The following is a 24,798-nucleotide window of genomic DNA, read 5'->3' as shown; positions in this document are numbered from 1 at the left end:
AATATCTGCTTAGATGTGGACATTGGCATTGTGAGAGCAGGTTCCTTACAAGACTTATGTGATACCCTGGCTAGCAGCTATGATTGATGGAGGCTGTGGATTCCTATCCACCCAGTTGTAATAAAGATGGGAAATGAACATCACATTTGTCTAACAATTGTAAGGGTTCCAGGGAAGGTACAATGTTAAGTACTTAAGCAGTTTGGTCTGCTTTGGTGTGGATTGTCACTTATTTCCTTGAGATCCAGAGCTAGAAGTGGGTATTAAAAGCTTTCTTGTCCAGCAAAAGAGAGAAGTTCCCCTTCATTTAGAGTTAGAGGAAGTTTTCAGTAGAAACATCACCTTTCTTATCTTATTTTTCCCTCTGGGTTTTCCTTGCTTTACTTGTATAAGTGAGGATACTCCACTGTCCTTATCTTTTTCCTGTGAAAAAGTTGAGAAAGTTTTTCTATATACACAAGTTTATTAGTCATTGAGTGCAAGTTTTCTTGAAGGAGCAAACTTCACAAAAGGTTCGTGTCCACATGTTAACTCACATTAGATGTTTAAGCCTGTCCAGTTGGCAGACAGAAATCTAGAGTTAGAAAGCCATTTCCTCTTCCATTTCTGCCTCCTCAATCTTTGACAGATTCCCTATCTGGACTAAAACCAAAATAGCATAAATGTGTATAAAACAAGAAGTGAAAACCAAGATTTTCTGTACCTCTCTAGGGTAGTCCATCATAATGTACACAGCTATAGCAGGGTTTTATTGAGAGCCTTGTACACTCTCTGTTTCAGGCAACTTGTGGTGCTTAAGGTATGGAGCAAAACAGAGGAAGATTTGGAGGTCCAAAAAAGTCACTGTGCCTGTGATTAGCAAGATTATTTCCATTTCTGACACCCCTCAGCTTCTGAGACAAGCACTGAACCACCTTTTTTTATCAAATTCACAACCATTTAACATACGTTCATGATCATCAGTTTTTTAAACTAAACACAGGAATCAATCATTATTTTAATGTAGATCGGTCATCACTGGGATCTTATTCATGTTGTGTTCCATTAACCATTTGAACAAGAAAATTGATTTAGTTTAGAAGAAGATATCCAAAGCCTATTTGGGCAGGTGAGGTGGTCAGCTTTCCTGGAGGCATGAAGAAATAAGGCGAAACACTAGATCCAGACTGGGTAGATTTTATCTATCCACTGATTTCAATAGGAACAACATTTCATCCATGACCTTATTTCTGTAGCAATAAATGCATTAATTACTTTACTAATCTTTATTTTAAAAGTCATTTGAGAAAACATTTAACTGGGGCATAATCTGTGCTATTTTTGTGAGAGTACTCCATAATGAACTCATCATGGGAGTATTTTGTTTGCCAGAATTCTTTTCTTAGGCATTTTATAATTTCTTTGCCTAGCTCAAAGATGATTCGTTCAAGGAATACAGCTGAGACTTAAGTATAATTTAACAAATCACTGAGAAAGCACCATTTTCCATGCAATCAAACCCCCAAAACCAATAAATTTTTTTACAAAAATATTGTGTTCAGCTGTTAAAATAGGTACCTCCGTAAAGGGACCTGCACTCATCTAGCCTCACTGTCTTCCAAACTGATTCATTTAAATCTCCCCTACTTCTCTCAGCAGGCAGAGACATGGCCCTAGTGGGAGTTTGTTATGACAGTGTAAGGTAATTGAAATCACAACACAAGATGACACTTTACTTTCCATGGGATAGGGAATTGGTTTAGCAATGAGTCTGGACATATCGCCATGAAAACATCTTTAAAGAGCACGATGAGGAGTCCTCATGTTAGCATAGATATCCTTACCACTGGGAACTGATTAGCTGAACAACTTCCTTGGCTATTACTCTGTGTTGTGCAATGCTTAGTTAGACTGGATAAAACAGAATTGCTTAGCAGCTGCAATTATTTAACCTCCAGGATTTATTGCATTTGAAAACTGCAGGCAGGCAGTCAGATGATGTTCCCTGGAGGGAACATGCACTTACTTAGAAATACATGTGAAATATTTAGGGTGAAGTAATTCATCTGGCATGGTGAATATTCCATCTCTGTAATTTAACCCTTGATCTGTAACTGCACTTTGTTTCACAGGCAATTTTAGGGATTATTTTATTTGACTAGCAATAAAGAATAAAATACTGTTAAAAAGAGACTAGTGCTGAAAAGGGGCTGATGCTGAAGGCATTAATTGCAGAAGTACATCTGAGACAGATGGACAGACCTTACCAGCAGAGTATGCAAGTATAAAAGTACTAACTCCAGGGGAGTCATAGAGTGGAGAATCAGCCCAGTAAATAGTTATTAAGAGCAAGATTAAAGGACATATACAAGAAACTTCATGTGTTTGTCAGCAGCTGCTCTACAGATGTCTGCATTCACAATTCAGGTCCTCAGATTTCCAGCTAATTTTGGAGATTCTAAATTCTGTAGATATTTATTCTCTGGAGACCTCAAGTGAATGAAGATCTTTCAACCATGGTTGGAAGTAAATCAACATCTCATTCATAACTACCCTGCTGAGATTTAGCAAGTTGTCATTCTTTCATGTCTCATAATCACCTAGACTTCAGCATTCTTAGAGCACACACATGAGAAAACCCTTGCACACACAGGGCCCATGGGAGATGGAAGATGAACCAGACGATGACTGTAGACCTGCTTTTTTTTTTTTTTTCCTGAAGAGATAGAGATTCAGATCACAGATACTTAAGTTTTTCATACAAAATATTCCCTGAAGCAGGTTTCTGGAATCCAGGTCTCTCTTTTTCGTATGTTCCGTTGGAATGTAGTTGTGCCTGATAACATCTTTTTCTTTCAATTAATACTGAATTATGGAGTAATTTCAACAAGAGAGGTTGGGAGAAACTCAGCTACAAATAGGCTATATTGCAAGGCTAGAGTATTTATGAAGAACGTGTAGGTTCATAATCTCTTAACAGAGAAAGGCACTGTGGCAGCAGAACCTGGTGAACCTGACCAAGATCTGTTTCTAAAACTGAATTTATCCCCTTTCTGAGATGCAAAAAGAGTTTCTGAAAAATATTCACAAAAAGAAGGAAAAGTTCTATTTTGGAAATTGTACATTGCAACTTTTTGAATCATAATAACCAAAAGGAAAAAAAGAAAATGGACAGTCTTCAGGATGATTCAAAGGACTTTTTAAACTTGGAAAGAAAACCTTGTTACAATACCAAAGGAGTTATTTTAGCATTTTTACTGGTTGTTATTTTTTTAAGAACATTTCCTGGTTTAATAAGCATTGCTAACTGGTTTTCATTTTTTACCAGGTGTGTGGGAAGAGTTGTTAGGCAGTGTCTATCAATAGTAAAATCCAGTAAAGTGGTAGCTGAGTTACATGAGGTACAACAGTGCAAAGCAAGAATTTAGGGGAAGCAAATTAATGGAGCAAAGCTAGCATGATTTTCTGAAAGATGCTGTCATCATATTTGCCTGTGGTAGGGCATGCTTGAAATTAAAACTGCTGAAGCAAATGGAAAAGTCAAATGAGCTAAAAAGGTATTAAAGCCAAATCCTATGGTATGAAGTTAGTCCTTACCCAACTGAAATTCCCAATAATTTCAGTAGGAGAATTGCCTGGAAAAAGCCTGGAGGGTTAGACTTGTGGATAATAAGAAGAGCATGGTAGGATGCTTCTGGGTTAGTTTTATGGAACACCATAAAATAGAGGGCTATAAAAGCAGAGGTGAATAATAAAAGTGAACTGAAAACACTCCATAAACCAATCTTTCTATTTTAAATTTGGGGGGAAATGTGACTTAGGAAGTGAAGGAACCACCTATGTTTCTTCCAAATACCTCTAACTAGTCAGTATTTTATGTAGTAAACTAAGTGGGAGACAATAACCTCTTTCACACTTCAGTGTATTAAGAGCCATTATTTTAAAAAAATAAATGCTTGCTCCTAAGATGATGACTTTACAGCAATAGCCTATAGCCCAATTTAGTTTTCTGGGCCCATTTTTATGACTATAAAAAGGAATCAAGGTGAACTTACTGTACTTATATGTTTCTCAGTATAATTTGTGTTCTATACAGCTGTTTTTCAGACTATTAACCTTTAGGATCAGGCCTTTTGCAAGACATCAAGTAAGTTGTTAATTTAAACAAAAAAAGACAGTCTTATGCAAAAAGAGGAACTGCTGAAGAGATTTAACTTTGGAAAAATTGTATGACTATTTCTGCAGCTTGTGAAAATTGGTGGGATTTTACTTTTTGAAACACTTTTGAGGTATGGGAATGGTTCAGCTATATGTGAGGTGGCTCCCATCTGTGTCTGCCTATGTCAAATATTGCTGCAGTAGCTGCTTTTTCCATTATACCAAATTCCAAAACTACATGTTAAAGCAAAAGAATCCAAATATTCAATGTAAAGCAGAAAAAAAAAAAAAAGTAAGAAAACTAAATATAAAATAAAATTGCATTAACAGAGAAAATACAAATAGAAAATACTTGGCTACATAAACTAAGAATATGTCACTCCTGCTTTCTGCAGACAGACTAGCTTTACCTTGCTTGTACTTTGATCTGGCTGGACCTTACTGTATTAGCGCTACAGCAAATAGCCTATTGGAGAGGCTGGTTTTCTTGGCATTAGATATTATACCAGAATTACGCAAAGTGAAGTCTGTCTTCTACCATAGCCTGTCTGTGCTGTTTTAGGCAAATCAGTTAGCTCACCCATGATCTAACTTGTAAATAATTTTCATGATCTCTGTGAAAGCTACATGTTTGACTGTCCTTTGGGAGATGGTTCATCTCTCCTGTTCTGCAAAATGATCATGAAAGGACCTCCCTCATTCACAGGAGAGCATAAGTAGAACCAATAACACATCACCTTGAGGCTTAGCCATGTTCTGGGTGTGGAGAAGTCTCCAGTTCTCATGTTGGCAGGATTTCTTAGCTGATGTGCAATGCCAAGCAAATGTAGCTTTACTACATTTTGAAAGTCAGTTCAGGCCAGCAGCAGCCTTGGTGCTTTCATGCAAGGATGAGGCTGGGCTGGTAACTGCTGACTGCAGGCTGAAAGCCCTGGAGGCACAATGCAGAAACAGATGATCTGGCTTTGCAGGAATTTGTGTGCCTGCAGAAGTTGAAACAGTTTCTTTATGTTCACTTATCCACTCAATCTCAGCCCCAACACCCCAGATAAAGGGAACCCATCTGCAGATTAAATGTTCCTAATAATTGCACTAATGGTGGACACGTATGCTCCGCAAAAGGACTCCGAGACCTTGTATACCTTCAAATTATGTAGGACTGGGGTTTGCCCACATTTCTTCATGGTGCCCTCAGTCAAATGACCATACTGAATTGTCATCTGCTAGGCTTCCAATATTCCTCATTGATATGAATATAGACAAGCAGGGTATAAATGAAATCTCTGGCAAGGCTTTGTCCCAGCATTATAAAAGACACAACCTTTCCGTTGAGAAATATCAATCTGAGTAAGACTGACTGTTTAGTGAGAACATGCTTCTCCCTGCACTTCATGGGGGAGCATTTTGCTTCCTTATATTCAATAGATTTTTATTGGATTTCATTGTTCTTGTGTTTCTTTTAACAAAAATGGTACATCCAAAATGCAATTCAACCTCACAAAACTAGTCTTTCATTAAAAACCTGATAATTTTACTTACTTTTTATTTTCCTTTTTTCTTTCTGCCAGCCCAGCAGTGAAAGAAAATATTTGGAAATTCAGGACTACCCAAAGGATGGAAATTTTGGTTTTGACAAGCAGTGCTGCTTACCAAGCCCACATTTCACATATTCTGAGTGCTCTGATTGCTTCCAGACCGTGTTCTAGGAAGTTCAGAAAGTTCCATACTGGGCAGCTTTTAGGACAAATTCTGTCAGTTCATTATTTACACTTGTGTTGGTCATTCTCAACCATCAATTAACCTCCCTACTGTTTTATTAGAAGGACTGAATCCACATGAACCCAGACCTCTGGCCTTTCCCACGATCTGCTACAAGGCCACTCCAAAAGAGCTTTCTGATTCAGCTCATGTGCAGGGAAGCAATGGAAAGACCTTTGCACAACACATAAGGCACATGTGTATTTTCCCATACTAATCTCCACTCATCCTAGCCACCAATCAAGTATTAGGTGTGACAGAAGACGTCTTGTCAGACCTGTGTGAATATGATAGATCATTCCGCTTCCTTGTCTTCACTATAGCATTTATATCTTTCCTCTTTTTTCAGCAGTCAATGGGATAATTTAATTGTCAGAAAGTGATTATGGTCCCTACATATTTCCAAAATAAAGAAGTTGATGAACAGCATAGCTAGTAACTAAATTCTTTTTTGGGTTGAACTTCTTTGAAAAAAAAAAAATAAACAATTTCCAATTACATAACAGTCTGTGTCAAAAAATGTTTGCAAAAAAAATCAAGAAGTCAGTAACAGAAAATGAAGTCCTGCCTATTGGATGATGACAAGGGTTAATTAAGTACAGCAGCACCTCCCTTAGCTGAAAGGCCTGAGAAGTGGGTGTGATGACAGAGACCTTGACAGTTACCAAATGCTCATCTCAGTCCCATTTCTGAGATTTTGGGACATGACAGCAGAGTCCGACATAAAAAATAAAAGAAATCTTCCTAAGGAGAAAAATATATTACAATAACATATTAAAATGAGCTTGTTTATCCTGGTTGATCTTTCTGAAATGTTTAAAACTAATTGTATCATTAAGAATAGAATGGTAATCTTTTTTATTGGGTACTTTTTCTGAATTGCCTTTCAATTGGATGATAGGTGTATATGAAATTCAGTTTCAGTCCAACCCCCCAAACTATCATCCTTGCTTCACACTGCTTTGTGGCCTCTTGACAAGGCATAGCTCTCTTAACCAAGCAGATTCTTCACCAGGCAGACTGCTTCCCTCAGTTTTCCTTCTCTTGCATGTATATGAATACATGAGCTCTTGAGCTTTGAATTGAATTTTAGCGGTCATGAGAAGGTCAAATGATAGCTCTCCAGTCTTTTAATATCTGCATAGTTCTTAGTCAATTGTGCTTGGGACTGCCAGTTAGAGGCACTTGAAATTTCAGCTTCTTCAAAGAGATGTCTTCTTTGCAGCCCAACTTTGGACAACGAGCTCATTCCATATTGTACATCAACTAACCTTCAAGACCAAAAACATGCTGGTCTTGGGTGTTACTGAAACTGGAAGCAGCAAGTGAAAGGCTGGATATCACAGGAATCTGAACTATTCAGTATGTCAACATTATTTGAAGAGCTATGTGTGCGTCATGTTCTTGTTTGCAAGCTAATTAGATTGCTTGTTTTGAAAGATGGATTAATGGATTAATCACAGGGTGTGGTGGATGTTTTTCTTAATTTTCTGAGACCAATTTAATACTAAGGTTTTTATTTTTTATATGTGTAATTCATTTCAGAACTGAAGAACACAGGAAGCAGAAATGTGAAAATTATAACTGTGTTAAAAAATGGAAATGATAATCACTGACGTATTTGGCACAGCAAGATTTCTTTTATGTTATCTGAAACTGTAGATAGTACCAGCAACTGTGGAAAGAGGGAATGATTTCAGAGCTTTCTAGTTAATAAATCAGAGCAGAATGGAAAAGGGCGTGGTTTCAAATGTGGAAAATGCCAGACAGGTTTCTGGTTTGCAAAACTGAAACCAGGGGTGGTTCCCATCCTGATATCCTCTCATACTGCAGCATTTAAGAAAATTCTACTATATTTTTCATTATTCAGATTATTAAATTTTGGGAAACTCTTAATATCACAAAATGCACTAACACAAATTTATTGACTCAAAGGCAGAAGGCAGCATGGACTGGGATCTGGCCCTGGATTCTGCACAGAGGAAGACACTCATTTCTGACCAGTTCAGCAGCTGCACCAAGTTGGGTATCTCTATGTGCATATGCATTTTCACTTAATTCCTGTTCTAGACAACTGCCCACCTAATGGTCCAAATTATCCTTTTCTTGGTCACCAAGCCCACCGAGCATTATATGGTGGGGTCCTGGCACTTGTTACACAAGAAAGGAAAGTGTCTTAATGTTAAGTAATGCCAAAGCGTGTGATTCTGGGCAGGACAATTTACATGAACCGTGAACCATCTGGTCTTCAATCATTTTGAAAATGAAAGGTGGAGCCAGATTTTCAAAGAAAGATATTTACCTCAGTGAGTAAAGGTAGAGATAAATGTTCAGGCACAGTGATAAAGTGCCCTAGACACTTTTAAAAAGTTCCAGTAAAATTTCCACCCTGTCAATAGGAGTTAGGCAGCTGATACTTATGAAAAATCCACAAATCAAACACCTTTGTAAATGTGGTCTTTGTTTCCTGATCCCTTCTCTTTTCACCTTGAGCTGTACAAACAGTTGGTGTAAAGATACAGGATGTGCAGTTCCTTCCCCAACAACCTCTTTTTGGTTCTCCTTTACTAAAACTGAGGAAATGACAGAGATCAAAGTACAGACTGCAAAATTTGCATTATGGGTAAAGGGGACGTTATACAGACCAAAAGTACCAAATAAAGTCTCTCTGAGACAAGGCAGAGTTCCTATATATGTTGATTAGAAAAATAATACTTTTTGTTGAATGTTGACTGAGTTAAACAGAAATTAGCAGGCAAAACATACCAAAAGAACGAGTCATGATCATGTTTTAGAGCTTGACTATACCGGTGTCTGTAAGAGAATAAGAGTAGGTTTGACCATGGTGAACGAATGCTACCAATAATGCATACCATTACAAGGCATGTATTTAGAAATGTATCACGATTTCTCTTCACAGCTGCATAGTTTGAATACAATAAAATAGAGGAAGAGCTGTCACAGTCACTCAGCAGCTTCAAAAATCTCTTAGTCATGTTTTAGGATGTTTTATGGAGCATTCACTCCAGCATTGCTGAGATTGATTGCATCAGCTGGAAAACAAAATAGTCATTATTTTATGCTTTTGGATGTCTGAAGGAGAAAAACATTAATTTTAGGTTTTTGCCGAGTACAGTGATGCATTTCAAAGCTCTGTTAATACTGTACGCTCCCACCTGAGAGGTCAGACAGCTGAATTTTTTATTTCTTTTGCTTTTTGTGCATTAGCTGACATATCACAGTGCTATAAAATGACATGTGGCCAAAAAGTTTATCACATAGTGTTCAAAGGATGCAAATCAACATTGTCCCTTAGAATAGTATCTACTGCTTTAACCGTATACTGCATGATCACCAACTGGAAGTCAGGCCCCACCAGAGGAGATGGTGTGATGTACTTAGAGTTTGAATTGCATTTCACACCCTTCATACAAAAGCAGTCAGGCACCCAAGCAGCTGTGTCTGTAAGACTGTCCGCTTTGTCCATATTGATCTGAAATTATAGTCAGCGCTGACAGTACAAAGCGAAACTCCATTAAAAAGAACTTGTTTTATTTCCACATAATAAATGCAATTTTTTACATCTCACAAACTAGTCTTCACCTTGCCTGAACTGTCTCTCTTTTATGACTAGCTTAGACATTAACTGGGAATGCTCATTTCTTTGGTATTTAGTTGGAAACTACAGCTCATGATAACATTGGTTGCTAATACCTCAAACAGCATGTTTTTATGCATCTTGTTTACATAGATTTTTTTAATATCATTGCTGTTCATTAGGTTTTATATACTATGATTAACACCCCTTCTCCTCAGCAATTAAGTAATTTGTCAGATGATAGACATTACTGTACAGGACCATCATACACTGAAAAATTAGGCTCACTTCAACAGAAGCAAGTATCTCTGCACTAATTATCACCAGTGATAGTTATGCATAATAAAAAGCTTTCTAGAAAGATAATGAGGCAGATTTTGCTTTCAATAACACTACCATAAATGCGTAATAATTCTGGCACATCTGCAATGTGGTTCTTCCAGATTTACATAACCATAGCTGGACTGCGTTTATCCAGTAGGACGGATTTCTTGTCACTACCTGACTCCAGAACTGCTGCACTCAGCAGTGTAGCTGACTTCATGCTCGGGGACACAATCTTTCACCAGTGAGGTGGTTTTTTGTTTGTTTGTTTGGGTTTTTTATGTGGCCCATTGTGTCTAATAAATGATTTTTTTTTTTTTTAATAAGTGTTTCATATTTTTCACCTTCTCAGATGACAAGAATCACTAAAGGAGCAGAGACACTTCCAGTAGTTAAGAAATCCCATTTCAGGGAGCTGAGCTCATCACCATTTCTGGTCCTAAACTATGGAACTGGGAGAAAGTATTTATTGGGGCCAGTCACTATTAAAATAGATGTGGTGAAATTTTGTTTCCCATTATTTAGATTATCAATTTAAAAAAATTATCTGTTTCTACGTGGATTTTTTTTCTTTTCTCTCTTTGATAGTTAAAATTCCACTGAAATATAAGCTGAAGCCACTCTCCAACTTTTAAAATACGTCACAAAGCAATTTCCTGAGTGTTACCACAGACTAAGGATGAAGAATCAGCACAGATTTTCATTTTTATAGTCTTCAATACAGGTCTTCACAAGACATCACTAAGAAAAGAACCGGAATTATGGGTTGCAATGGAAAGTTAAAGGGCAGTGATGTTTGTCAAATCTGCTTGTTTCAGCAACCACTGCTCAGCAGCAGGTATGACTGTCTCATGCAAATCACTAGTCCTGAGTTTCAGTGGCCTATGTGAGATAAGATGAACCCAATTTTAATCACTGTTTCCCTCCTCTGCAGTAGAAATTGGTGCTGTGACACATGATACTAGCTGCTGGACATTGGCTACTATAATAAAAGTTAATTTGCAGGATGGTATGGGCTGTGTTAATTTTCAGCGTGGCAAAATGCTAACAGTTGACCCAACCTTGAGCCACTGTTGTTTCATCAACAAACTGAAAAAGGAAGTCAGTCATGAGTCATATAAAATGCTGTAGATGATAGAGAATTATTTAGTTTAGTCACAGCCACAGGAGTCTGGAGGAATATTAATGTAATGTAAGCACATGAAGCAAAGCAGCACAGTGGCAACTAAAATTCTTTGTAGCTAAAAAGAAGAGATTAAGGCATTTACCTGAAAGGAAAGTATGATTTATACACAGTGGAATAGCTTCATTAAGGCACTGAAAGAAACTTCCATGGCCTCCCCACTTCCTCTTCCTCCCTACTACAGCTTGCTTGCTAGGAGGCCCTGCAAGAACTACAGATGGTTTAGGTTAAATTTCTGTGATATCAGGTAGATAAGGGATTCAAACCCAAGCCTCTGATATTTCGCTTGAGTACCCTAGCAGTAAGCCCTTGGATTTTGAACTATGTTTTTATGCAAGAAAACAAAGAGCATGTGGAGCAGCCACATTATGAAGGGCTGCAGTGGCCACTGCGATGTCCTGGATAGAGCCTGATCCATTGAGAAAGGTCTCACTGAGCCCCTGAAGGTGCATGAACAGAAGACTGATTATCAAACTCTTGGATCCCTTCCAGGAGACTAGCTGGGTATCACATCGCACAGGATACGTCATAGTTTGTGACCAGGCACCTAATTTGGTGTCCAAAAATTGAAGCGAGATGGAGCTGCTCTCAGGTTTTGGGCTCACTTCAAATCCCAGGTCTACTTTGGTATCCCACCTCAAGATACTTCTATAAAAGTCAAAGACCCTGGGACATAAGAAGTAACATTTCTCAAAGATGTCACCAGAGATTATACCCCACAGTGATGCTGTTAAAATATGGCTATCCTATACTGTTAAAAACAGTGTTTAAATAGAATTTTGACTTCTGAAATGGGCTTGTGGTTTTTTTAAGTCATGGTCAGAAAGCTGTAACAAATGCAGATGGCGTCTCTCAAGTGATAGTGCCAGGTGTGAAAAAATATTCAGAGGGACACTCTGGGCTACTGCTCTAAGCAGCATGGCCAAAATTCACAGCCCAAGGGAAGGAACATGGGCAGCATTCATGGGTAATGTTCCCTGTCTGTCCCAGGGAGGTTGGATTTGCCCCATTTCTGTTTGAAGGCTGGTTATCAAAGAAGAGTTTTGATTTGGGACAAACACTCAAAACCTTCAATTTTCTGTTGCAGAGTGCGCTTATTCATCTGCAATAAGTGATCCATTAATTGAAACAAGAAGGTTTTTTGAAATCAAGAACCAGAAATGGAGTCGTAGAAAGACTATGGCAAGCACAGCCAACTGCTTTAATTGAAAACCCAGCAGCGAGAGAAAAATCAGTAAGAAAACAAAATTTTGACTAGTTTTCCCATCATGTTTCCTCTCTGAAATGAGGATAAAGCACACACATGAAATTTTCTAACTGAAACCAAATATCATTTGAAGCAAATGGCCCACTGCCCACACACAAGCTCTGCAGATACTGGAACATCAAACAGGAGACCCAGCAGCACACAATCAGCTTAACTAAGCACCCCTTTGAGAGCAATCCTTTAGGGAGAGCCAACTGAGCCACAAAAACTGCTGGGGATGAACGACATCAATGCAATTTACTGGCTTTCTTCAAATAAAGACCTTAGCATAAGGGAATTATTTAAGAGACAACTCAACTCTGCTAGAGTCACAATCAGTAAATAATAGGTTCCATTATGCATATTGTCATATACAACTAATTCAGGATAATTAACAGAAGCATTAGACAGGACAAGCTCTCTCTTTTTTTTTTTTTTTTTCCCAAAAACTTTTTATTAGCATTACTTATGAATTCATATTTAGGAAATATTGTAGGTGAAATTAATTGAAATTCAGACATGGCTCAAATACAAAACATAAAAGAAAGTGCAATAATATAGCCATAGGCATAATCTACCATAAGAAATACAATAGTGCCTCAAAAGAGGTATTACATGAAATTTGCAGAAGCTTCTGCTTTTCTGCTTTAACAAACATCACATAAACACAAATACCAAGAACCTCAGCAGATGTAAGCAGTGTAGCTCCATTCAAATCAATAAAAGCATACTGACTTATGCCATATGAGGAGCTGGAGTGTACCTTAGCAGAAATTTCAAATGTCTTGAAAAAGTAATGGTTACATTTTCATTTTAATATTCAAGTATCTTACTCATTGCCTTTGTCAGAGTGTTTATCAAAGTATCCATATTCCAAATTTTCTTCTGTGGGATGAGCCAGATTTAAGTTTATACTTCTTTTACTGATATGAAGACTTCTGAAAGCTTTGAATATGAACACAACTGTAAAAGACAGTCTACTTAAATGATAGTGCCAAAGTATGTAAAATGGCAGGGCAAGAAACATCTTTTGAAAGGTCCCTTTTCTTCAGCAAGCAGAGGATGCCAAAAAAATCCATGGTAGAGATACAGCTTTGTACTCTCCTTAGTTATACTAAGAGACAATTGATTTTTCAAATCTTCAGTGATTTGTAACAGCTGAAATATTCTCCCAAGGTAGTAGTAACATTCACCCACAAAAACATGGAAATCTAAATATCTGGCTTTGGCAATGTATTACTGCAAAGACAACAGAGCAGAAGAACCAAACTTAGGTCCATTTTTCTTCTATTAAATGCAGTTCTTTATAAAAGGTTGGAAATAAAAAGTAGTTCTGAAAGACAGAACTATGTCAGTGTATAAAACTGTGTGGGAACTATCTTACAAAAGAAGAAAATGGAACCAAAAGAAGTTGTTTCAAACATACAAAGTGCACATCAGCTTTAAGGCTTTGGGTTGTATGTCTGAGGTTTCTTAATCAGTTTTCTCATCATTTTTCTGCGAAATGTATTCATTGGCTTGTTGATTCCTGGTTTCTGAGTCCCTGCTAATGAAACAAAGGAAGCAGTTAAGGAAACAGTATGACAAAACTGTTACTACTCTTTATTGTTTGGCTTTTTTGTTGTGTTTTGATCTGCTTTGTTTTGTTTTCACATTACAATGTTTAAGTAGTTAATCCAATAATAATAAACACATGAGAAACTGTAAAAATGTGTTCTGGACTTCATATTCTTAAATACTGTAAGGTCTCCAGTATGTCCAACTTTGGCATTGGAGTCCTACTTTGATGCTCGTTTCCTGAGCAAGCATTAAAGCCTTTTCTAGCTGTCCTGCAGTGACAGCAGAATGAAAGTAAACCCATTGTTCTATCTGAGAGAAAACAAAACAAGCAAAAACACCTATTACTACATCTCTCTGAACAACACTGAGGCAAACTCTAAAATATAACCAGTGCTTGTGAGACATGTAAAGGTAAAATGACTTGTGTTTCTGCACAGAACCGGGTTTCACACAGAAGCTGCAGAGTGGCCCAAGACAGTCAGGGTTATCTCCAGAAATGATGATGAAGGCTGCATGAAATGTGTGAGTGCTGTTTAGAAAACAAATTCTTTGCAAACCCATCTGAAAATGTTTTGTCTTTATGCTACCTGTTTACCTGCACACAGAGCTCCAGTGGCCAGTCCCCAATCCTTTCACTGTCACCCTGAGGTATTTATTTTATTTTCCAATTTAAACTTCTTTAATGAAATGAATCAGAAATCTTTCCACTTCAAAAGCTATAGACCAATTCAAACAACACTTGCATATTTGCACAGGAAAGGTCAACCAAACTCAACTCAAGACTCCAAAGGTAACAGGAAAGATTCTGGGGAGGTCATTATGGGAGCAGGAGAGAAGGAGTGGCTTAAGTTGCCTTAAAAATGTGATTAATGTTGCTGTACACTCCCAAGCTCCAGAAATTAATATGTATAGCACAACATTAATTAGTCCTTATTATGCCCTTAACTATGGCCCTTGGTTGTCCCAAGCCTTACTGGTTTGTGAAATCCACAAGTTAGTGAAAAGCTTATAACCGAACCTTTACATTTGGCTATCTGTTGCTCTAGTTATGAAACAGATAGCGTTTCCTTACTTCTTTTTTTCCACCAAAGGAGTGAGGAAGGGAGAAGCTCCAGGTGGATCTGGCTGGGTGTGTGCAGGGGCAGGGCACGGAGATGCTGGAGAGGCAGTTTCCTTCCTCCTCTCTCTTTGCAAACCTGGGCTGAAGCCAGCCCTACCATTTCCCAGGTAGTAATAGATGCAAATTAGATAATCACAAGCATCTCAGATCGACAATTTAGCATGCTATTAAAGACTCCCTTACAATACTAGGATGGCAGATACAGACTAAGACTTGTCACCCACAGAAATATTACTGCCATGACTAACTTACAGACATTTTTACTTCTGAGGACTGTGCTTGGGGTCCAGCCTTGCCTCAGCCCTCGATATCCACCCAGAACTGAAGAATTATCTTCTGACTTAAGCCTTCTGACTACACATGTTAAATATTGAAGTGCTTGGAACTTGTGCATATCTCATGTTCAAAGCAGACCTACTTTACGGTTTTCCCCCACCTTCCCCCCGCAAAGTCAATGTATATGCTAGATACAACCTTATTTTTTTTTCCCGTGAGTATCAATTTTTAAAGTATTATGCTGTGTCTGCTTCCAGAGTGCTCTGGGGATCAACACACAATTTTGTTTCTCTCTCTCTCACCGATTTACATATCAAGTGAATTAACCTATACTATTAAAACTTGCAATAGTGGTATGAATGTAGGACTGCAGGTAAAAGCACAACTGTTTTGACTTAGAAGCACAGCCAGTAGATGATTTGAATAAAACCGTTAAGAAAAATCAATTATTATTCTCAACCCTTCCTGCCATAGCCACAGAAACAGCTGACTTGGCACAACTGATGAGGCAGAAATCTTTAGTAATGGGAGAGGGAAATGGGAACAGGCAGCAGGGAACTAAGGCAGGATGATGAAAATGCAAAGGAAAAAAAGTAAACAGATTTCACAACCTCCTACTTTAAAATACCTGGAAGAAAATGAAACCTTAATGAATGTTCGTGCTTGTACTGAAACATCTAAAGACTGCTTCGTTGTGGGCTCTAGTAAGTTAATCAGTCTTCTTGTGTGCCCTTCTCTACATTTCATTCAGAAGGAAATGGTGTAACCACCTTGTACCACACTGTTCCAGGGATCAGCTGACTGAAGCCAGCTCGACCGGAGTGCGAGCGAAATCTCGACGCTACAGAGGTGGGTGAGGGTAAAGAAAGGGGTTTCAGGTCGCGTTCTCGAAGTCCCCGGCAGCCCTTGCGGAGGCGGCTGATGTGGCGTGGGCGTTACCACGGTGACGGTGGTTACGCCCCCTCCGTTTTGCCTTGAAAAAGCCTGTGGGAGGGCAGCGACGCTGCCCAGCAGGTGCTGGGACGTGAGCCAGCCTGTGAGGCAGGAGAGTACTACCCACGCTCTGCCGCAGCAACGACGGTGGTAGCTCGTGCAGTGGGGTGCAGAGGTTCTGTTCCTCCTTGCTGTTAGACCTCTCACCTGTTGCTGGTGACACAGACTGGGGTGTGGCAGTGCAGGTAGGCTGGACACAACCAGCTCTTTTAGGTGAGTTTGTTGAGGGTTTTGTTTTGTTTGGGTGGTTTGTTTGTTTTTTTTTTTTTTTTTAACTAAAGGCAGTAATGGTTTCTAGAAAAAGGAAAGCTGTTGCTGCTGCTAATACAAAAAGTGTGTCTACACAGGAGGTGTCTACACAGACACTACCCTCCGAGAAGGATGCAGCCACCCAGGTTTCTGGCTGTGCAGAGTGTCTGTGCCTGGCATTGGTACCAGAGGATGGTGTGGGAGGCACCTGTGTACGATGCGAGCAGGTCAATGACTTACTGTGCCTAGTGGCAGAGCTCAAGGAAGAGGTGGAGAGACTAAGGAGCATTAGGGAAAGTGAAGCGGAAATTGACTGGTGGAGTCAAACCCTCTTGGCTCCTAAGGGTGTGCAACCGGAGATGGTGAAGCCCCATCCTTCCTGCCATAAGGCGGATGGAGCAGAACTAGTTGATGAGGGGGAATGGAAACAGGCCCTGATCAGAGAGGCAAAAGAGCCCTCTCTCGAACACCATCACCACCCTTGGTGCCCTTAACAAATAGATACGAGGCCCTGGACCCAGAAAGTCCATCAGAGAACAGCCAAGAAGATCTGCCTGGAGAGCCTCCTGGACAGACCTCATCTACAAAAAGAATTACGACCGCAGCTAGAAGGAAAGAACAAAGAAGGGTGGTTGTAGTCGGCGACTCCCTTCTGAGGGGAACAGAGGGCCCTATATGTCGCCCAGACCCATCCCACAGGGAGGTCTGCTGCCTTCCTGGGGCCAGGGTGAGGGACATTAATAGAAGACTGCCGGAGCTAATTCAGCCCACAGATTATTATCCCCTGTTAGTAGTCCAAGCTGGCAGTGAGGACATTAACAGAAGTAGTATCAGGACAATTAAAAAAGACTTTAAAGCACTGGGTCAGTCAGTTCATGGGACAGGAGCACAGGTGATATTTGCCTCAGTTCCTGTGCTATCCGGAATGGATGAAGAGGCAAATAAAGAGAGAAATAGAAAAGCCCATCTCGTTAACAGATGGCTAAAGGATTGGTGCCACCATAAAAATTTTGGGTTTTTTGACCATGGGGCGAACTCCATGTTACCTAGTCTCATGAAATCAGATGGGCTTCATCCCTCTGGGAAGAGCAAGAGGACTATAGCCCATAAGTTGGCAGCACTGATCAAGAGGGCTTTAAACTAGGTTTGAAGGGGGAAGGGATTGAAACTGGGCTCTCCAAAGATCAGCCTAAGGACAAAAAGCCTGAATTAAGAGTGAAATCAGCAGCCCACTTGAAGTGCATGTACACTAATGCACGCAGTATGGGCAACAAACAAGAGGAGCTGGAAGCCATCGTGCAGCAGGAAAGCTATGACAGAGTTGCCATCACAGAAATGTGGTGGGATGACTCGTATGACTGGAGTGCTGCTATGGGTGGCTACAAGCTCTTCAGAAAAGACAGGCAGGGCAGGAGAGGTGGAGGGGTGGCTTTATATGTTAGAGAGTCTCTTGACTCTATTAAACTTGAGGTCAGTAGTGACAAGGTTGAGCGCCTGCGGACCAGAATCAGGGGGAAGTCCGACAAGGCTGATGTCCTCGTGGGTGTCTGTTATAGACCACCCGACCAGGATGATGAAGGAGATGAATTATTCTACAAGCAGCTGGCAGATGTCTCAAAATCGACAGCCCTTGTTCTTGTGGGAGACTTTAACCTGCCAGATATCTGCTGGGATCTGAATACTGCACAGAAGAGGCAGTCTAGGAATTTCCTAGAGTGTATAGAGGACAATTTCCTTCATCAGCTGGTAAATGAGCTTACCCGGGGTAAGGCCTTGCTAGACCTACTGTTTACAAACAGAGAAGGGCTGGTGGGAGATGTAGTGGTTGGAGACCGCCTGGGGCATAGCGACCACGAAATAATAGAATTTTCAATAGTTAGAGATGCAAGGAGAGCCATCAATAAAACCTCTACACTGGACTTCCGGAGGGCAGATTTTTGCCTATTCAGAAGTCTAGTTCAGAGCATACCCTGGGAAACAATGCTTAAAAACAAGGGGGCCCAGGAGGGTTGGACATACTTCAAGCGGGAGGTTTTGAGGGCACAGGATCAGGCTATACCAGTGCGCCGAAAGGCTAGCCGGCAGGGAAGACAACCGGCTTGGCTAAACAGGGAGATATTGAAGGAAATCAGGAATAAAAAGAGAGTTTACAGACTGTGGAAAAAAGGGCTGGCTACCTATGAAGAATTTAGGAAAATAGCTAGATCGTGCAGGAAAAAAATCAGGGAAACAAAAGTGCAGTTTGAAGTTAATTTGGCCAATTCTGTTAGGGATAATAAAAAGCCCTTCTTTAAATACGTTAATAACAAAAGGAGGGGCAAGGAAAACCTCCATTCTCTACTGGACTTTGAGGGAAATATAGTTAACAAAGATGAGGAGAAAGCTGAGGTACTTAATACCTACTTTGCCTCAGTATTTACCAGTCAAACAGATGGCCCTCAGGATAACTGGCCTCTGGAGGTGGTTGACAGGGATAGGAAGCCAAATAGTCCCCTTGTATTCCAAGAGGAAATAGTTGGTGGCTTACTGAGCCATGTGGATCCTCATAAGTCTATGGGACCAGACGGGATCCATCCTAGGGTGATGAGGGAGCTAGCAGAAGAGCTCGCCAAGCCGCTCTCCATCATCTTCCAACAGTCTTGGCTCACTGGGGAGGTCCCAAATGATTGGAAACTGGCAAATGTTACCCCAATCCACAAAAAGGGCTGCAAAGCTGACCCTGGCAACTACAGGCCTGTCAGCCTGACCTCGGTGCCTGGCAGGGTGATGGAGCAGATCATCCTGAATGCAATCACACAGCACCTCCAGGATGGACCAGGGATCAGACCCAGCCAGCATGGGTTTAGGAGAGCCAGGTCCTGTCTGACCAACCTGATCTCCTTTTATGATCAGGTGACCCACCTAGTGGATGAGGGGAAAGCTGTAGACGTGGTCTATCTAGACTTCAGCAAAGCCTTTGACACTGTCTCCCATAATATACTCCTTCAAAAGCTGATAGCCCGTGGCTTGGACGAGTGCACTCTCTGCTGGGTTAAGAACTGGCTGGAGGGCCGGGCCCAGAGAGTACTGGTGAATGGGGCTGCATCTGGCTGGCGGCCAGTCACTAGTGGTGTCCCCCAGGGGTCAGTGTTGGGTCCAGTCCTGTTTAACATCTTTATTGATGATTTAGATGAGGGGATTGAGACCATCCTCAGCAAGTTTGCTGATGACAGCAAGTTGGGGGGCAGCGTCAACCTGCTGGAAGGCAGGAGGGCTCTGCAAAGAGATCTGGATAGACTGGAAAAATGGGCTGATTCCAATGGGACGAAGTTCAACAAGGCCAAGTGCTGGGTCCTGCACTTTGGCCACAACAACCCCCTTCAGCGCTACAGGCTGGGCACAGAGTGGCTGGAGAGCAGCCAGGCAGAAAGGGACCTGGGGGTACTGATTGACAGGAAGCTCAACATGAGCCAACAGTGTGCCCAGGTGGCCAAGAAGGCCAATGGTATCCTGGCCTGTATCAAAAATAGTGTGGTCAGCAGGACAAGGGAAGTGATCCTTCCCGTGTACTCTGCATTGGTGAGGCCACACCTGGAGTATTGTGTTCAGTTCTGGTCCCCTCAGTCCAGGAAAGATATTGAGGTGCTGGAGCGGGTCCAGAGAAGAGCAACAAGACTGGTGAAGGGACTTGAGCACATGACCTATGGGGAGAGGCTGAGGGAGCTGGGGTTGTTCAGTCTGGAGAAGAGGAGGCTTAGAGGTGACCTCATCGCTCTCTATAACTACCTGAAGGGAAGTTATAGCCAGGTGGGAACTGGTCTCTTCTCCCAGGCAGTTAGCAATAGGACAAGAGGACATGGGCTTAAACTCTGCCAGGGGAAGGTTAGGCTGGATATTAGGAAGAAGTTCTTTACGGAGAGAGTGATCAGGCATTGGAATGGCCTGCCCAGGGAGGTGGTGGACTCACCGTCCCTGGAGGTTTTTAAACTGAGATTGGACATGGCTCTTAGTGCCATGATCTAGTAAATGGGCTGAAGTTGGACCAAGAGTTGGACTTGATGATCTCTGAGGTCTTTTCCAACCTAGCCAATTCTGTGATTCTGTGTTCTTGTCAGAAGGATTTAGTGCTGAATCTGTTTTCCCTGCCTTTGAAAACATGGAGTCCAAAATGCTAAAAGCGTACACTTGTAACAAGCCAAGGTGAGGATCTGGATTGCTTTACCTGCTTGTGACTGACAAAATACAAAACAGTCTTACCCTTTCTGCAGACATTGTAGCAGTCCTTTTCAGTAACAAAGTTATTGGCATTTCCACCACAGCCGGTATATTTGAACTCCTTGCATGATTTAGAACTGCTGTCATAGTAATAGCGAGGCACAGAAGAAGAACACAATCCTTCATCTTTCGGGCTGTAGCATAGCAAGGGGCCAGCTTGAAAGAAGAAGAAAAGAAAAAAAAAAAAAGAGAGAGAAAGACAAATTAAATAAATGTAGTCTCTGCGCCTGGCTTCTTAAAATTTATCCTGCAATAAAGTTTTTGGCTAAACAGTTCTTGTTCCCGTTGAAGTGTCATGACAGTTACCAAAGAAATTTCAGATTTACTACATCTCATTCCCATGAGTTATGAATTTGAGAAAGTAACAGACAGTCCCAGAAAACAGGGTTACTACCCCACAAGTTAAATTTATCAGCTTTCCCCATTTGTGCTGCCACACATACAACAGCCAAAATATTTACCTACTCTGGCCAAAAGTCTTTTTCCATATATATAGGAATAGAACAATAATTCCAGTGGAACTACCTCTGTAGAGGGAAAAGGCACTATTTTGTTTATACTTGCTGTGATTTTTGCCAGCAAACCCTGCCCATTTGCAGCAAAAAGGCAAAACTGACAATCTGTCATCAGCAAAAAAAAACCTGTCTCATCAGTCACTAATAAAGCTTAGGCAGTGACAGCTTTTATACATTCTGGTAGATCTCTCTTCTTCAAAGATCCTGTCTTGCACTGGCTATTAATCTGGTGTTTATGACAACACTTAGCTATAGTCACCTGCTCATAATTACCACCTCTCTTTAAAGCTCATGCAGAGAGACAGTGAAAAGTCATATCAGGTAAAAAACTTATCAGAAGTTGAGCTGATGAGTGCCACAAGTCCAAACCGCCTAACATCATCTCTCAAGCCTAAGTTTTAGAAAGGCACTTCTTTATATTACAGCAGCACTGCCCTGAACATGACTGCCAAATGTCTCATACATCTTCTTCAACACAGATCTCCAACCTTATTTCCCTTTAGATTACACATGTACAGCTCTTTAGAAGTTAAGAGATTGGCTGGATGTAGATACAGGCATATTTAAGGTCCCAATATTAAACTAACACAGCATTGTGCTCTTTCAGCAACAGACAGCTGAGACAAATGACACACGAAAGTCTGTAGACAATATAAATTTCTGCTTCCCAGAAGTCTTCAAAAATGCCACTGTATGAGTATCCAGAGGAAAATATCAAATAAAGTATCATCTTCATATTGCTTTCACACCATCTATTTTATTAAAAATTTGGGACAGCCATTACTTTTCTCTGGCAGACAGTGGTCCACACAAGACTGCAAATCTCTGAAGTTGTTGCCATTTCCATAACAGCCACCGTAGATGAATTCCTCACACCTCATTGAGCTCAAGTTAAAGGCGTATCTTTTTAGATGACTCCTGCATGGTCCTCCATCAGCCTCCATCCGGCATAATTTGGGCACTTCTGCAACAAAAATAATTTTACCGTCTGTAAAATCAATCCTTTGTGCTCCCTGTACTGAGCAACACAGTACTGTAGGCAAAACACTATGACTCCGATTGCAGGCAAGTCCCAGCTTGTGCCACTACTTGCACTCTTTAATAAAGTGAGATAAGCTTTGCAAGAGGAATTTGATGCATTAGTTAGCAACCAGTTATAATATTAAATTACATACAAAATATTAATAGTTAAAATCTGCATGTCACCTCTGAGACAACTCACTCCAGTTTCTCTGCATAAAATTGATATCAGCAAGACAGCTGCTACAAGCAGGAGGGACAGACGGGGCAGGTGTGAAGCATGCTGCAAGCTGTGCAGCCTCCCCGGTGCTCCCACAGGCCCCCTCCAGCCCCCGATCACCCCGGACGCACTCCGGGGAACTGTGCCCTGTAGTGTCGGCCTCAGGGGCTGAGGAGGCCGGCGAGGCCGGTCCCCGGACTCACTCTTGATGGTCCAGCAGCTCTTCTCGCAGTCGTCGAGGGTGAGGAAGTTGTTGGCGTTGCCGTGGCAGCCCCCGTAGGTGAATTCCTGGCAGGTCTGCGTGTACCTGTCGTAGTACCAGCGCGGCACCAGGGCGCGGCAGGGGCCGTCGTCGGGGGGCAGCAGGCAGGCGCGCTGTTTCTCTGCGGGAGACACCAGCGATCGGGGCTGAGGCCACTTCGGCGGCGTAGGCGGCCCCGGCCCCGCGTAGCCGCCCGCGGGGTCCCCGTCCTACCTGTGAGGGTGCGCGGGGCCAGAGCCGCGCAGGCCAGCGGCAGCAGCAGCGCGGGCAGGGGGAGGTGACGGCCGGCAGCCATGTCGCGGCGGCGGCGGGCAGGCGAGAGGGTGGCAGCAGGGTCCCGGGAGCCAGCGGCGCTGTCCGGCCCGACGGCAGCGCTTTATATGCGCCGAGACGGCTTCCCCGGGCCGCCTCCCTTCTTGCGCATGTGGTGGGAGGGGAAGGTCTGATTCAGCGGGTCAGCAGGTCCCCGCTGACCCGGCCGTCACCGGGGCGCGGCAGCCTGCGCGCCTGCGTGAGCCCCAGCGTCGGGGGCCGCAGGTCGACAGCCGTCCCGTCGCCGTCGGGGGGCCCATGGCCGGGGGGAGCGGCTGAGGCCAGTGGGGGAGCCGCCGGGGCTGGCTCGCTGTCGGGCTGCACCGCCAACGGCAGAGAAACCTCCGTCGCGGGGCTACGGGGAGCTGGCCGAGGTCCACGGCTGTACCGTCCCGTTTCCCCCGCCCCCCAGCACATTGCGGGATGATGCTCAAGGGACATTTCCTGTTAATCACGGCGAAATCTGTGACGGGTCACTTAGCGAAAGTCCTCTCCCCCCTCGCTCCGTGGCGGCCGCTCCCCGTGTGGAGGCTCCGGGCAGAGGGCGGCAGGACGCTGAAGATCAAACACAGGAGCCTCGGGCAGGTCCAGGCACAGCCCGCTTAGCCAGTGCCACTAGAGATAACACCAACCAGACCGCGTTACTCGTTTAATACTGTTGTGTATAACACTAAAGAACTTGAGAAAACCGAGGCACCACCAGCAGGCTTGGACTCCTGGAAAGCCAGGGGGGCTGAATGAATGAAATCTCTGGCTAGTTCAGAGAGAAGGATTTCAGGAACTCTCATGACTTAGCTTATTCTGTAGATTTTAGCCCCACCAGGCAATCCAGCGTGATCTGGGGTAGGAGAGGGTGAGCAGCAAACAGCATACTTTCCCTCTCTAATCTATTAGAGCCGTTACATTAATTAGTCTTTACTCCAGATTTAATATAGTAACAGAGATAAGAGTCGCTGCAAATTAGGCGTGCTTTCTATAGATAACGATAAGCTAATCTGATCTCCTTTTCTTCTCCACTGCCTTTACAGCAACGGTGTTGAACCTCAGTCCTCCAGGCAGCTGCTGCCCTCGATAGGGTTGCAATACAGGGCCCTGGAATTCTGTGCCCTGCAGGAAAGAAGCCACAACGCATAGGAAGAGGAACTTCATAGCACTCAGATTAATTCAAAAACTGACTTCCCCTCTGTGGCTTCTGTGCTTGTAGTATCTCACTGACGATTATAACCTAGTTTTCTGGCATTATTTTGTTTTTTGTAAAGGCAAGAAAGAGGAGTAAATTCAACCCCTAGCCCACCTAGGAGGCTTTTGCACAGATACAAATGGCACCCCTCTCCCTCCTTTCTCAGCACTGCTCCTTTTTTTCGGAATCTCCGGTTGCCAAAGGGTAAATACATGCTTTAGTGATTAAAAACAAACAAACAAACAAAACCCATGACAAAAACAAACAAACAAAACTGATAACATTTGAGATATGCGGACACAAGAGACACATCTGCCATGTTTCAGAGTCTTGTAGCTACAACTGTTCAATTCTTAGTAACAGGTGTCCTCCTTCTCATGTTTTTGGAGGTTGTTTGGTTTGGTTTGGTTTTTGTAGGTTTTTTGTTTGGTTGGGTTTTGTTTCTGTTTCTGTTTTTGTTTTGTTTGTTGTGCTTCATAAGCACAGCAACTACAATAAAGCTTAAGTCCTTCTGATAGGAAAAAAAACAGACAAAAAAAAAATAAAGAAACACAAAAACTTTTCTATTTCCAGAAAAAAAAAAAATCAAAA

The 24,798-nt window shown here is 42.0% G+C and overlaps 1 protein-coding gene across 2 annotated transcripts; it reads right to left on the bottom strand.

Annotated features, from left to right (window-relative positions):
• Nucleotides 1-9,430: 9,430 nt before the first annotated feature.
• On the bottom strand, nucleotides 9,431-23,204 carry TFPI2 (tissue factor pathway inhibitor 2). Of its 2 annotated transcripts, none has more exons than XM_065832786.2 (5): nucleotides 22,929-23,204; nucleotides 22,657-22,836; nucleotides 21,998-22,177; nucleotides 20,681-20,854; nucleotides 9,431-13,789 (listed from the first exon to the last, which is right to left on the bottom strand). In XM_065832786.2, exons 1-5 carry the CDS (start codon nucleotides 23,008-23,010, stop codon nucleotides 13,689-13,691), a joined length of 717 nt encoding a protein of 238 aa, XP_065688858.1. In that variant the 5' UTR covers nucleotides 23,011-23,204; the 3' UTR covers nucleotides 9,431-13,688. The 2 variants fall into 2 exon arrangements, with proteins under 2 accessions (XP_065688858.1, XP_065688857.1); XM_065832785.2 differs by having other exon boundaries at nucleotides 9,431-13,792; nucleotides 22,929-23,168.
• Nucleotides 23,205-24,798: the final 1,594 nt, after the last annotated feature.

This window comes from Patagioenas fasciata, chromosome 2, assembly GCF_037038585.1.
Source record: "Patagioenas fasciata isolate bPatFas1 chromosome 2, bPatFas1.hap1, whole genome shotgun sequence".
In the NCBI taxonomy this organism is placed as follows: Eukaryota; Metazoa; Chordata; class Aves; order Columbiformes; family Columbidae; genus Patagioenas; species Patagioenas fasciata.
Note: the sequence above shows the minus strand (reverse complement) of the source record. Positions and strands in the feature narration are given on the sequence as shown.

Coding starts and splice junctions, on each gene's coding strand:
- TFPI2 (XM_065832785.2), bottom strand. CDS start 23,010: ATGGCTGCCGGCCGTCACCTCCCCCTGCCCGCGCTGCTGCTGCCGCTG. Junction 22,178..22,656: donor GAGCTGCTGGACCATCAAGA/GTGAGTCCGGGG, acceptor TTTTTGTTGCAG/AAGTGCCCAAATTATGCCGG. Junction 20,855..21,997: donor CCACTGTCTGCCAGAGAAAA/GTAATGGCTGTC, acceptor TCTTCTTTCAAG/CTGGCCCCTTGCTATGCTAC.